General features: G+C 39.7%; 1 protein-coding gene across 1 annotated transcript in view; it reads right to left on the bottom strand.

The window, feature by feature from the left end:
• Positions 1–1140: 1140 nt before the first annotated feature.
• The window catches only part of cnr1.L (cannabinoid receptor 1 (brain) L homeolog), a 39753-nt gene continuing 26804 nt past the window's right edge, over positions 1141–14089 (bottom strand). The window contains exon 2 of the mRNA XM_018263401.2: positions 1141–3022. Within this exon, the coding sequence (XP_018118890.1) occupies positions 1551–2963 (1413 nt within the window). The 5' untranslated portion in view covers positions 2964–3022 and the 3' untranslated portion in view covers positions 1141–1550. The remainder of the gene's footprint in view (positions 3023–14089) is intronic.

The following is a 14089-nucleotide window of genomic DNA, read 5'->3' as shown; positions in this document are numbered from 1 at the left end:
TAAGGCTAATTAACGACAAATTTAAGATTGTGGTTTTCCTTGTGAAGTTGAGTAGCCACTCCCAGAACTGAATGACAAAGAAACCATATTTACAATGGTCGTGCGCTCTGCAAATATTCTTTTGGAATCTGAAACTTTAATCAAACCTTAATTTTGAATTTGTTCTCAAACAAGAGCCAGTACAAAAGTACAATCCATAAATCCAATGTTTTAAATAATGAATGTATTAATATTCCAAGGGAACTCAATTTTAGAAACTGAATTCATGTGCAAATAGTGCAACAAGAGCTAAAAAAATCTATTCAGTGTTTATTTTGTTGTTTTTTAACATTAAGACCTATTTATTTACAGAGTCACTACTACTACTAACAGATATACATGCACATTACACTGACTGACATACAAATCACAGGTTGAACTTCATTAAAAGACGTCTTTTGTCGATTATATGTGATACTCTGTGCATGGAGCACATGCAGATACCATTGTATTATTGACGTCAAACCTATTTCTATAGTAAAATACATAACAATGGCTACGTTGCTGTTAGTAGCTTTGCAAACAGAGTTTATGTGCCAGCAATGTCCATTTTTCAGAAGTCAATCATTTTTATCTCACCCAGATACAGTATAAAATATAGTGGCATATATACTTCTTTATCTACCATGTGCCTGTTAAGATATTTTCATTTGAAGCCATCACCTTGTACAATTAAATAAATTACCATGCCTGCTGGCTGGGAAATTGTTTGCTGAAATCCTCCAGTTTTGAAATGGACAAAGTCAACAACCCATCAAGGTTTTTTTTCCCTCCATTGTATGAATATAGCAAACTCACCCCTAGCATTACAGATACTGAAATCCCTCTGCTTAGCATCGAAGAAGAAGCATTGCTTTTATTTTTACAGTTTGGAAAAGAGTAGGTGTCATTTTAGACGTGAGGTATTGCAATTGCTTCTAGTGATACCTTAACATTTCTTCTTTATTTTTTTTAAATTTGACAAAAACAATACATGTGTAACCAGGCAGAAGAAGTCCATAAAGATCACATATAAGATTTGAAAGACTATGAACAATCCTTAAAAAATGTAAATCTATATATTTATTGTTAAATACATCTTTCAAAATAAAGGAAACTATATATAATCAAAAAATATTTTATTTAAGAAAAATGAGTGTTCTTCAAGCCTGGGGGTTACCATTGAGCAGGGTTTCTCAATTCTAGTTCTCCTGCCAAACAGTGCAGTGTAGGTTCTCAGAATATCCTTATATAAGAACAAGGGAATGTCTTTAAAGTTGAAACATGGGTCATTTTGACACTTATCTGTGCTATCAGGTTGGCATGTCTTGAAAAAAATGGTTCAATCAAATCAGTTTCATTTGAGGCTCACTGAGCACTGGAGTTGGGAAACCCTTTGATAAAGTAATATTGTGAAATACATACTTATGTTTGTAATCCAAGTGGTTTCATTTAATTTATCAAATGGCGACATTCCTAATTTCATAGGGAAAACAACTTGTTCATGTGGTTCTTTTACCAACACTATTGACTTACACTGCTTCTGCAGATGTATCTGTTGATACAGACATAGTAACTTTGGCAATCTTAACGGTGCTTTTAATGCAGCTCTCAGCTGCTCTGTGAACATTACTATTATTTACATGTCTATTCTGACAGTCAGACTCCATGCTATTGTCAAGAGGTTGTGCAGTCCCCTTGCATGATGGGAACATGCTACAGAAAGCATTTCTCAAGTCTTGACTTCGAAGGGCATAGATGATAGGATTCACAGTTGAATTAAGCAAGCAAAGGACGCTGCAGAAGGCAAACACTGTCTTTATCATTTTGTTTATCTCTCCAAATACGTCATAGACCATAATTGCGAGAAGAGGGCCCCAACAAATGATTAACACTACTAAAATTAGGACCAAGGTCTTGGCTAACCTAATATCCATGCGAGTCTGGTCCGGCCTTGTAATATGCACTTTCCCATCCTCTGAGGTGTGGACTATGATGCTCTTTTGTGTGCCACGTTGAAGCATCCGCACAGCATGGGTGTGAGCTTTCCACAATATATACATATATGCATACACAATAAATAACAGTAGAATACTCGTCACACCGATCCAAAACATTAGATATGTTTCATCGATTAGAGGGAAAATATCTGAGCAAACAGATCTCCGCTTTATGCAGTTCCACCCAAACAGGGGAAGAACTGCTATTACAATAGCAATTGTCCACATCATGCAAAAAGCAATGACAGCCTTTGTCCTTGTGACTATTCTTTTGTAAGACAATGGCCTATGTATGGATATGTACCTGTCTATTGCAGTTAGGAAAAGACTGCCAACAGAGGCAGTGAAAGAGGCTGTTACGCCTCCAAGTTTGAATAGGAAAACGTTAGGGCTGTCTTTTCGGTGAAAAACATGAAAATCCACAAAGCTGTAGACAAAGATTACACTGCCAAGCAGATCAGCTACTGCCAAACTGCCAATGAAATGGTAGGAGGGCCTACATCTTAGACTACGAGACTGCACGATGACGATCAGAACTAGCATGTTCTCCAAGACTGTGAATGTACCCAGGATTATTGAAAGAGCTGCTATTACTAGTTGTTGACTTGGGTTAAGAATCATGAAGCACTCCATGTCCATAAAGTTTTTTCCACATTGTACATTGTCATCAGTGTCTTTGAAGATAATTGATTTGTTATAGAAATCAGTTGAATTTATTTGATCCAAAGGGATACTTAACAGGGGATCATCTATTATAGTCATTTTTTCATGTGAAGGATCACCTCTCAGAGAGGACAGAGGCAGCTTCTGAGGAAAATAGACCAATTTGGAGGATATATCTCCTTTTGAGTCATCATATTGAACTTCATTTGGCCCCATGTAAAGAAGGTCAGTTGTAATTGTCCGGAATGTGGTGTCTGCAAGGCCATCCAGAATTGACTTCATTACCCCAGGTTTAAATTGAAAATACTTCTGATGAAATCAAATTCTCTTTGAAGATAAACCTGCAGATAAGAACAAGAAAAAAAATGGTCAAGTACAAACATTTACAATTGTATATTGTATGTATATTGTAAATATATTTACTAAAGTGTGAATTTTCTCTTCATCGAACTTCACAAAAGTTCATCTCACTTCGTCAGCTGTATTTTGACAGCATACCTCATATTTACTAAAAATCGTAAGTTCACTTTTTCAAAAGAAAAATGTAGTGAATTTTCTATTGGCATTAATTCTCTGTGAAAATTCGTCAGTATATTTAAACTAGAGAAGTTTTGCCATCTTTATAATGGAAGCTCACCAGCTTGAAGCTGGAGAAATTTCTCTTATGAAAATATGCTCTTAGGGAAATGGATAATTGTCACTAGAGAAAGTTCATTAGGAGAAGAAAGGTGAATTTTCACCACTGTGAAGTTAATTCTACAAAACTTTGTGTATTCTCCTTTTAGTAAGAAAAGAAATCTTCATTTTTGGCGAAACTACACCAAATTCTCATTTTCATTCCGAATTTTCACTTTCACCCTTTATTAAATGCGCCCCTATATATACCAATATATATATTAATTGTAGATTTTAGTGTCACTATAGTCTTGGATATTATGCTTGTCCAAAAACTCATCCAAGTTTAAAGGTGTTAACAGAATCAGCCCTCACAAATCATCCAGCAGTGCATTCCACGTCCTCACTGCCCTCACTGTGAAGAACCACCTATGCTGTTTCAAATGAAAGTTATTTTCCTCTAGTCTAAAGGGATGGCCTCTGGTCCAATGATCCATTTTATGGAAAAATAGATCCTCTGCTAGTTTCTTTTCTCCAGAGAAAACAACCCCAACCTAGACAATCTACCCTCATAGTTAAAATCTTCAATTTCCTTAACCAGTTTAATTTCACGTCTCTGCACTCTCTCCAGCTAATTTATATCTTTTTTTAAGGACTCCTGCCCAAAACTGAACTGCATCCTCCAGATGAGGCCTGGGACCTTTATAAAGGCATAATTATGTTTTCGTCCCTTGAGTTAATGCCCATTTTTATGTAAGACAGAACTTTGCTTTAGTAGCCACAGAATGACATTGCCTGAAATTAGACACCTTGTTACTGCCATTTAGGGGGTTATTTATTTCAAGTTTTCCCAAAATATTTGAGTTTTTAAAGGTAGTTTCAGTAAAAAATTATTCTGATTTATTATGCCCCCGAGGCTGCTAAAAGCTCGAATCTGAAAATACTCCAGCTAAACCCCATCAAGGTCATGTAGAAGTCAATTTCAGAGGTCCCTTGAACCATTTGAAGATGTTTGCACTCAAAAACGCTAATTAGAGGTATTCAAGGTTTTTTTTGCCATTAACTCAATCAATTCGAATCAATTTTCACCCCTATTGCATTCAATCAAGTCTTTTACATTCTGGTCACAAACTCAACCTTTGATATCTAACCCCCTAAGTGTATAACTTGTACAGGGCTGGATCTCTGGATTTCTAAGTGATTAAGGGGATGCTGCAGCCTCACTGTTAGCCTTTTAACAACCAGAGTGGCAGTTATCTAAAGATTTCAAAGAGGCTGTTCACTGATTTGTGGAGGTGTTTACATGTCCTTTAACCACCACTCTTTGTAATCTGTCCTTCAGCCAGTTCTCTATCTAATTACAAATACTATGTTTCAGACCAACGTTCATTAATTTAGCCATTAACCTTCTGTGTGGTAGGGATGTAGCGAACGTCGGAAAAAAAGTTCGCGAACTTGCGCAAAAATGCGAGCGGTTCGCGAACGGTTCGCGAACCCCATAGACTTCAATGGGAAGGCGAACTTTAACATCTAGAAAAGACATTTCTGGCCAGAAAAATGATTTTAAAGTTGTTTAAAGGGTGCAACGACCTGGACAGTGGCATGCCAGAGGGGGATCAAGGGCAAAAATGTATCTGAAAAATCTGCCTGTGTGTGCTTGGAAGAGATAGTGTAGGGGGAGAGCTGTTAGTGATTTCAGGGACAGATGATAGTAAGTTTGCTGGCTAGTAATCTGCTTGATACTGCTCTGTATTGGAGGGACAGAAGTCTGCAGGGATTTGAGGGACATTTTAGCTTAGGTAGCTTTGCTGGCTAGTAATCTACTGTTCTCTTTAAACAACTGCCATACGTTGACCTTGTAGGCATTGTTTGCCCAGTTTTTTTGGACGCAGCCACTGAAGCACAGTTGCCATAAAAAATATGCCATATAAATGCTGAAAATAGTAATTTTTCGCCATACGTTGACCTTGTAGACATTGTTTGCCCAGTTTTTTTGGTTGCAGCCACTGAAGCACAGTTGCCAGAAAAAATATGCCATATAAATGCTGAAAATAGTCATTTTTTGCCATACGTTGACCTTGTAGGCATTGTTTGCCCAGTTTTTTTGGTCGCAGCCACTGAAGCACAGTTGCCAGAAAAAATATGCCATATAAATGCTGAAAATAGTAATTTTTTGCCATATACGTTGAGTCAACGTATGGCAAAAAATGACTATTTTCAGCATTTATATGGCATATTTTTTCTGGCCTCTGTGCTTCAGTGGCTGCGGCCAAAAAAACTGGGCAAACAATGCCTACAAGGTCAACGTCGTTGACCTTGTAGGCATTGTTTGCCCAGTTTTTTTGGCTGCAGCCACTGAAGCACAGAGGCCAGAAAAAATATGCCATATAAATGCTGAAAATAGTCATTTTTTTGGTCGCAGCCACTGAAGCACAGTTGCCAGAAAAATTATGCCATATAAATGCTGAAAATATGCATTTTTTTGGTTGCAGCCACTGAAGCACAGAGGCCAGAAAAATTATGCCATATAAATGCTGAAAATATAAATTTTTTTGGTTGCAGCCACTGAAGCACAGAGGCCAGAAAAATTATGCCATATAAATGCTGAAAATATGCATTTTTTTGGTCGCAGCCACTGAAGCACAGTTGCCAGAAAAATTATGCCATATAAATGCTGAAAATATAAATTTTTTTGGTTGCAGCCACTGAAGCACAGAGGCCAGAAAAATTATGCCATATAAATGCTGAAAATATGCATTTTTTTGGTCGCAGCCACTGAAGCACAGTTGCCAGAAAAATTATGCCATATAAATGCTGAAAATATAAATTTTTTTGGTTGCAGCCACTGAAGCACAGAGGCCAGAAAAATTATGCCATATAAATGCTGAAAATATGCATTTTTTTGGTTGCAGCCACTGAAGCACAGAGGCCAGAAAAATTATGCCATATAAATGCAGAAAATATGCATTTTTTTGGACGCAGCCACTGAAGCACAGTTTCCAGAAAAAATATGCCATATAAATGCTGAAAATAGTCATTTTTTGCCATACGTTGACCTTGTAGACATTGTTTGCCCAGTTTTTTTGGTTGCAGCCACTGAAGCACAGAGGCCAGAAAAAATTAAACCAGTAGGGTTTGCACCCTAGTTTGTAACGGTGGCGGAGGGAGGAGGAGGACGCTAAAGGACAGCTGTGTGTGGAGTCATGAGGCTTGAAGAGAAGGACAGCTGCATAGAAGTCAGAACAAGTCTTCCGGCGTGCAGTAACCCTCCGAGATCCACCCCTCATTCATTTTAATAAAGGTCAGGTAATCGACACTTTTGTGACCTAGGCGAGTTCTCTTCTCAGTTACAATCCCTCCTGCTGCACTGAAGGTCCTTTCTGAGAGCACACTTGAGGCTGGGCAAGACAAGAGGTTCATGGCAAATTGTGACAGCTCTGGCCACAGATCAAGCCTGCGCACCCAGTAGTCCAGGGGTTCATCGCTCCTCAGAGTGTCGATATCTGCAGTTAATGCCAGGTAGTCCGCTACCTGCCGGTCGAGGCGTTCTTTGAGGGTGGATCCAGAAGGGTTGTGGCGCTGCCTTGGACAGAAAAACATTTGCATGTCTGACGTTACAGACTGGCCAAAGGGCTTTGTCCTTGCAGGTGTGCTCGTGGCAGGATTACTGGCACCTCTGCCCCTGGAATGTTGATGAGTTCCTGAAGTGACATCACCCTTAAAAGCATTGTACAACATGTTTTGCAGGCTGGTTTGTAAATGCCGCATCTTTTCGGACTTGTGGTATGTTGGTAACATTTCTGACACTTTATGCTTGTACCGAGGGTCTAGTAGCGTTGCGACCCAGTACAGGTCCTTCTCCTTAAGCCTCTTGATACGGGGGTCCTTCAACAGGCATGACAGCATGAAAGACCCCATTCTCACAAGGTTGGATGCAGAGCTATCCATCTCCGCTTCCTCATTATCAAGGACTGCATCATCCACGGTCTCCTCCCCCCAGCCACGTACAAGACCAGGGGTCCCCAAAAGGTCACCACTAGCCCCCTGGGAAGCCTGCTCCTGTTGGTCCTCCTCCTCCTCCTCCACAAAGCCACCTTCCTCCTCTGACTCCACTTCTGGCACCTCTCCCTGCGTTGCAGCAGGTGCCTGGGTTCGTTCTGGTGATTCCGACCAGAAATCGTGCGCTTCCAGCTCCTCGTCACGCTGGTCTACAGCCTCATCTGTCACTCGTCGCACGGCACGCTCCAGGAAGAAAGCGAAGGGTATTAGGTCGCTGATGGTGCCTTCGGTGCGACTGACCATATTTGTCACCTCTTCAAAAGGTCGCATGAGCCTGCAGGCATCGCGCATAAGCACCCAGTAACGGGGGAAAAAAATCCCCAGCTGTGCAGATCCAGTCCTACCACCCAGTTCAAAAAGGTACTCGTTGACGGCCCTTTGTTGTTGCAGCAGACGTTCCAACATAAGGAGCGTTGAATTCCAGCGAGTCTGGCTGTCAGAAATCAAATGCCTGACTGGCATGTTGTAGCGCTGCTGAATGTCAGCAAGGCGTGCCATGGCTGTGTAGGAACGTCTGAAATGGGCCGACACCTTTCTGGACTGGGTGAGAACGTCCTGGAATCCTGGGTACTTGGAGACAAAACGTTGGACTATTAAATTTAACACATGTGCCATGCAGGGCACATGTGTTAAATTGCCTAGTCTCAACGCTGCCAACAGATTGCTTCCATTGTCACACACCACTTTTCCGATCTGCAGTTGGTGTGGGGTCAGCCACCGATCGGCCTGTGACTGCAGAGATGACACTACTACATACGGATTACGTAAAATATATTATGGCTGCTTGAAAAAAGTCACTCCGGTGTTTTTTCTGGAGACGGTAATATTATGGATATTTAGACAGAATGTGAACAAGGTCACACAGCTAGATGGCGGGTTGAAGAAAACAGTGTGCAAATAATGCCTACAAGGTCAACGTATACACTACTACAGCGGTGGATACGGATTACGTAAAATATATTATGGCTGCTTGAAAAAAGTCACTCCGGTGTTTTTTCTGGAGACGGTAATATTATGGATATTTAGACAGAATGTGAACAAGGTCACACAGCTAGATGGCGGGTTGAAGAAAACAGTGTGCAAATAATGCCTACAAGGTCAACGTATACACTACTACAGCGGTGGATACGGATTACGTAAAATATATGAATGCTGCTTGAAAAAAAGTAACTCAAGTGGTTTTTCTAGAGACGATAATATTATCAATATTTAGACAAAATGTGAACAAGCTCACACAGCTAGATGGCGGGTTGAAGAAAACACTGTGCAAATAATGCCTACAAGGTCAACGTATACACTACTACAGCGGTGGATACGGATTACGTAAAATATATTATGGCTGCTTGAAAAAAGTCACTCCGGTGTTTTTTCTGGAGACGGTAATATTATGGATATTTAGACAGAATGTGAACAAGGTCACACAGCTAGATGGCGGGTTGAAGAAAACAGTGTGCAAATAAAGCCTACAGGGCAAATAATGCCTAAAAGGTCAACTTATACACTACTACAGCGGTAGTAAAATAAAAAAAAGTAAAATAAAAAAAAAATGAATATTAAAAAAAAAAAATTAAAGTTGGTGCTGCTGAACTACTAGGAGCAGCAGATTAGCACACCAGTCCCACTCCCCAACACTGCTAGACTAATAGCACTGGGCTCTTATAGTAGTAGTAGTAGTAGTAGTAAAACAACAAAAAAATAAATAAAAGCAGTCCTTACAAGGACTACTGTTATTGCAGCAGTCAGCAGATGAGATCAGAAGCAGGACAGCTGCCCACTGCAGCTACATACAGAGCACTGCAGTAGAAGGTAGATTACTAGCCAGCAAAGCTACCTAAGCTTAAATGTCCCTCAAACCCCTGCAGACTTCTGTCCCTCCAATAACAGAGCAGTATCAAAACGATTACTAGCCAGCAAACTTTCAACTGTCCCTGAAATCACTAACAGGCAGCAGCTCTCTCCCTACACTATCTCTTCAGCACACACAGGCAGAGTGAAAAAACGCTGCAGGGCTTCGGTTTTTATAGGGAAGGGGAGTGGTCCAGGGGAGAGCTTCCTGATTGGCTGCCATGTACCTGCTGGTCTGGGGTGAGAGGGCAAAAAAAAGCGCCAACAATGGCGAACCCAAAATGGCGAACGTCGCGCGACGTTCGCGAACTTCCGGCGAGCGCGAACACCCGATGTTCGCGCGAACAAGTTCGCCGGCGAACAGTTCGCGACATCTCTACTGTGTGGTACTTTAATCAAATGCTTTAGCAAAACCCAAGTAGATTGGATCGAGGTTCCTGCTCCTTAAAAAAGGCAATTACATTTGTTTGGCAAGATCAGTAATGCATAAAACTATGCTGGCACAAACTCAAAGTATTATGATTTTCAATTATGTCAAGTATTTTATCCCTTAATACCCCTTTGAATAGCGTTCCTATCGCTGACATCAAACTAACCAGTCTATAGTTTTGAGGTTGAGAATGGGATCCCTTTCTGAATAGCAGCTCCACGTTAGCAATTTGCCAATCAATGAGTCTTGAAAAATTAAGTAAGAGGTTTGGCAATCACAGAGCTAAGCTCATTTAGTATCCTGGGATGAATGTCATTTGGTCCTGGACCTTTTGTTTATCTTTCTATGTTCTAGTCTCTTTTGAATTTCCCCTTGCTAACCATGCATCATTTGTTCATTTAATAGAATTGGGACTATTTAAAGGGAAACTGACCTCCTCTAACAGTAGAGTGTACAATCCAGTTCAACTAATTTAATAACACACAAAATTTTTCAACCACTTTTTGTAAGACATGTATCCAAATTAGGCATCTCTTCATGCAACACATATACATCATTTCAAGTGCCTTGTAACAGAGATGGAAAGATCTATAAAATATGGAAAGTACCTGGGGACAGAAGGTCTATCTATTGATTGATCTATTTATGTTGTATGATTCAGCATAAAACGGAAAGGGCAATGTATTGAGAACGTTTGCTAACCAATAGCAGATGCTGACCAGTGCATATTACCTGCTGATTTGTAATTTTCCCTTAGACTTCCTACATATTGGCTTAAGTTTCAATCTCTTACTGACTAGTGATGTGCGGGTTGGCCTGAGACCCATGGGACCCACTGGTCGGGTGATTTTGGGCTTTGCTCTCCCCACCTGCAACCTGAGACAGCCAGCTTCTGTTCCGCACCTTTTGTGGCATCATCTCCAATAGATCCCATTTTAATTCTATTTTTTTTTTAAAATATTTTTCTTTTTTTCTGTAATAATAAAACAATACTTTGTACCTGCTGGTTACAAAGCTGTATGAATCCATGTGGCATTCTGGTTAACAGATCCTATACCTGTATAGTATAATTAAATGGTTTGACAATAGCAAAGATAGCTGAAAGTTATATATATTATATAGTGACAAGGATACAATATCGAAGGCCAGGCCTCATCACCGTGCACACCACCCTCCACAAAGGCGCACTTGCATGCGTGCATAATTCTTCAGACTGGACTGGGGTAGGCAGCCGTTAAAGGTATGTGCTGGGCACCCCCCCAAGCTTTGTGCGCTTCCTCTGGATCAACTCGCAGTTAGGCAGGTTATATATAGACATAAAGGGTTGAATTTTATGGACATGTGACTTTTTCAACCTATGTTGCTATGTATTAATAGTGAGGCACTTGCAGAAAAAAAAGTATGCATGCTTTTTCATTTCCTCCTGAATATGTGTTTGCATCTGCTACAAAAAAAAAAATCATTCCACCATGTATCTACAATAATAGGCAAAACAGTAGGGGCACTCCTTGTCTAGACTCAAATTTTCTGAATAAATCAAATCTTAAATCCTGTGAAATATTTATGCCAAATGTTTTCATCTTTAGTTGCTAAAGAAACGCATGAACTGACATTACTCATGTTATATTTAAAATGTTTACCTTTTTGAAATACAGCATGCTTTTTTTAAAAAAAAAAAAAAATCAGCAGTGCCATTCTGCAAAATTTGCTGACAGAAACTGCAGCCCAGCATATTACATTAATATTGATGCTCAGCACTACAGAATTGCCTTGTTTCTGGGCTAAAGGCTCTGATACTGTATGCATATCTACAGATTTGATAACAAGCTAACACCAGGCCATTAGAACATCACACAGCTGTGAAGTGGGTTTTGGATTAGTAATTCAAAGACTACTAACACTGCGATGTTTGTTAAAGGCTACGATGAGGTAGTTGTGGGAATGCAAGCAAACAGATTTCTTTTTGTTATGTGATACAGCTATATTTATACACACAGGAAATTGTAGATAATTTTTTCTCACATCATGATGATGGCTCTAGGGCTCATTTATTGAGGGAAGGGTTTTTTTTGTTTCTGTTTTGCTTACTAAGATGTTTTTTAGTTGTGCAATTGTATTATTGGGATGTGTGGTAGGCTTAAGTCTAAGGTGTAGAGCACAGGAGCTGCACTGATGCAAGTACTATATGTACTGTGGGAATTAATGTACTCTGTTATATAGTAAATACTGTACTAGCACCTCTGGCAATCGATGCACCCTGAAGAAGCCTCGGTTTCTAATGCTGCTATGAAAGAGAAGGAATTGGATGGACAAATACCCAAAGTTCTGTTACCTTCCTAACATTGATTTTAGAGAAGAAAGCAACATATCCACTTGAAATGTTGCCAAATACTTCCTAACCCCAAATAGAGGAAGATATTGGTAAATGCAAAGAACACAGACACATACAGATAGGTCTAAAGCCATTGCTCTTAAAAAGGTCTTCTCTTTGTTAAGAGATTTGCTCTGTGCACTGCATACATTTAATGGCTACCCCAGCTATATCTACCTGATATTCTTGCTCTGTAATTTGTTAAACATACCTGCTAATGGTCTTGACCATTACAGTTATTTAAGACACTTAGGGGCCCATTTACTTAGCTCGAGTGAAGGAATAGAAGAAAAAAACTTTGAATGGGCTTTTTTTGGCTACTTCGACCATCGAATGGGCTACTTCGACCTTTGACTATGACTTTGACTTCGAATCGAATGATTCAAACTAAAAATCGTCCGACTATTCGACCATTCGAAAAAAACGTCGACCCCCTAGTTCACCACCTAAAACCTACCGAAGTCAATGTTAGCCTATGGGGAAGGTCCCCATAGGCTTTGCTAGCTTTTTTTGATCGAAGAAAAATCGTTCGATAAATGGATTAAAATCCTTCGAATCGAACAAATTGCGGTAAATCCTTTCGACTTCGATATTCGAAGGATTTCAATTAGGCAGTCGAATATCGAGGGTTAATTAACCCTTGATATTCGACCTTAAGTAAATTTGCCCCTTTAGGGTAATAAAATAAGGCCAGTAAATAAATAATTTTGAATAAAGAATTACAGTTTGAATTGTGCCACATACTGTTAGTTTCTCCATGAATGGGATAATTTGTTGAAAAAAAAGTTTTGAGATGAAGGGAATTTGGGGCATTCTGTACATTGGATCTATTATCCAAAAATACGTTACCCAGAAACAGAAAGGCCATGTCCCATAGGCTCCATTCTTTCCAAATAATCCAAATTTTTTCAAATGATTTGCTTTTTCTCTGTAATAATAAAAGAAAACCCAGTACTTGATCCAAACTAAGATATCATTAATTTGTAATGAAAGCAAAAAAAGCCTATTGAGTTTATTTAATGTTTACATGATTTTCTAGTAGACTTAAGGTGGAAGATCCAAATTACGGAAAAAGCTGTTGTCCAGAAAACCCCAGGTCCTAAGCATTCTAAATAACAGGTCATGTAGGACTATTTTATGAAATGGAACCACATTAATGATTGTGCAAAGATGGCAATGGTAGCTGCATAATCAATTCAAACCATTTTGAGTGCACTGGTCAAATGGACAACATGAAACAGTTAACAGTAAAAGGAGAGGAGAAAGACAGTTTGAATGTACTACCTGCAATTGCACTATGATTGCTAAAGGCAGGGCTGGAATTAGTGGTAGGCAGAAGATGCCCTCTTCTATCTGCGTACCGCTGGCACCCCTGTGTGACATCACCATGCAGGAGGGAGGCAGGCCCCAGCTCTTACTTTAAGATAAAGAAGAATATGAAACATCTACTTAATGATAGTAACATATGTACCATGTTTAGGGTTGCCACCTTCTGCAGTCCTGTGATGTCAGGGCTGGTCATTGTGATGTCAGGGGTGGTTGTATGATGTCAGGTGCGAGACGGTTGCACATCCAGGGGATGTGTCCCTGATAATGGGGGCAGTGTTATGACATGTCGATAGCCGATAAGTTGATTCCTAATTTGGAAATCCGGACAAGCAGTTTTCACCCGGAATGACCTCCCGAAAACCGAGCTGTCCGGATGAAATACAGGTGGTAACCCTAACTGTGTTGCACACAGGGCTTCAGATTAGCATAAAGGAAAAGATGAAACTCTAGATTTCCATACAGGTTGTCTCATAAACTATGTTAGAGCTTGGTGAAATAAGTTAGATGCTAAAACTTATGTTGCTTTTTTGCAATAGTTTTCTTATCTGTGCTTTCAACAGTGCTTCATACAGCAGACAAATCATTTCACTTGTTGCACCAATGTACACTGTCAGTTACAAGAAATGAAAAAAGGTACATTCAGAACTCTTGAGAATAAAAGGCAGCGAAACTCAAACTGTGGGAGAAGGTAGCAATTAACAGCTCAGTTAAACTATAAAGCTGCAAGATGAATTCCCTGTCAAATCAATTACCTTGTTT

The sequence above is a fragment of the Xenopus laevis genome, chromosome 5L, assembly GCF_017654675.1.
Source record: "Xenopus laevis strain J_2021 chromosome 5L, Xenopus_laevis_v10.1, whole genome shotgun sequence".
Classification (NCBI taxonomy): domain Eukaryota; kingdom Metazoa; phylum Chordata; class Amphibia; order Anura; family Pipidae; genus Xenopus; species Xenopus laevis.
The sequence above is the reverse complement of the archived record's forward strand: the minus strand, read 5'-3'. Positions and strand labels throughout refer to the sequence as shown.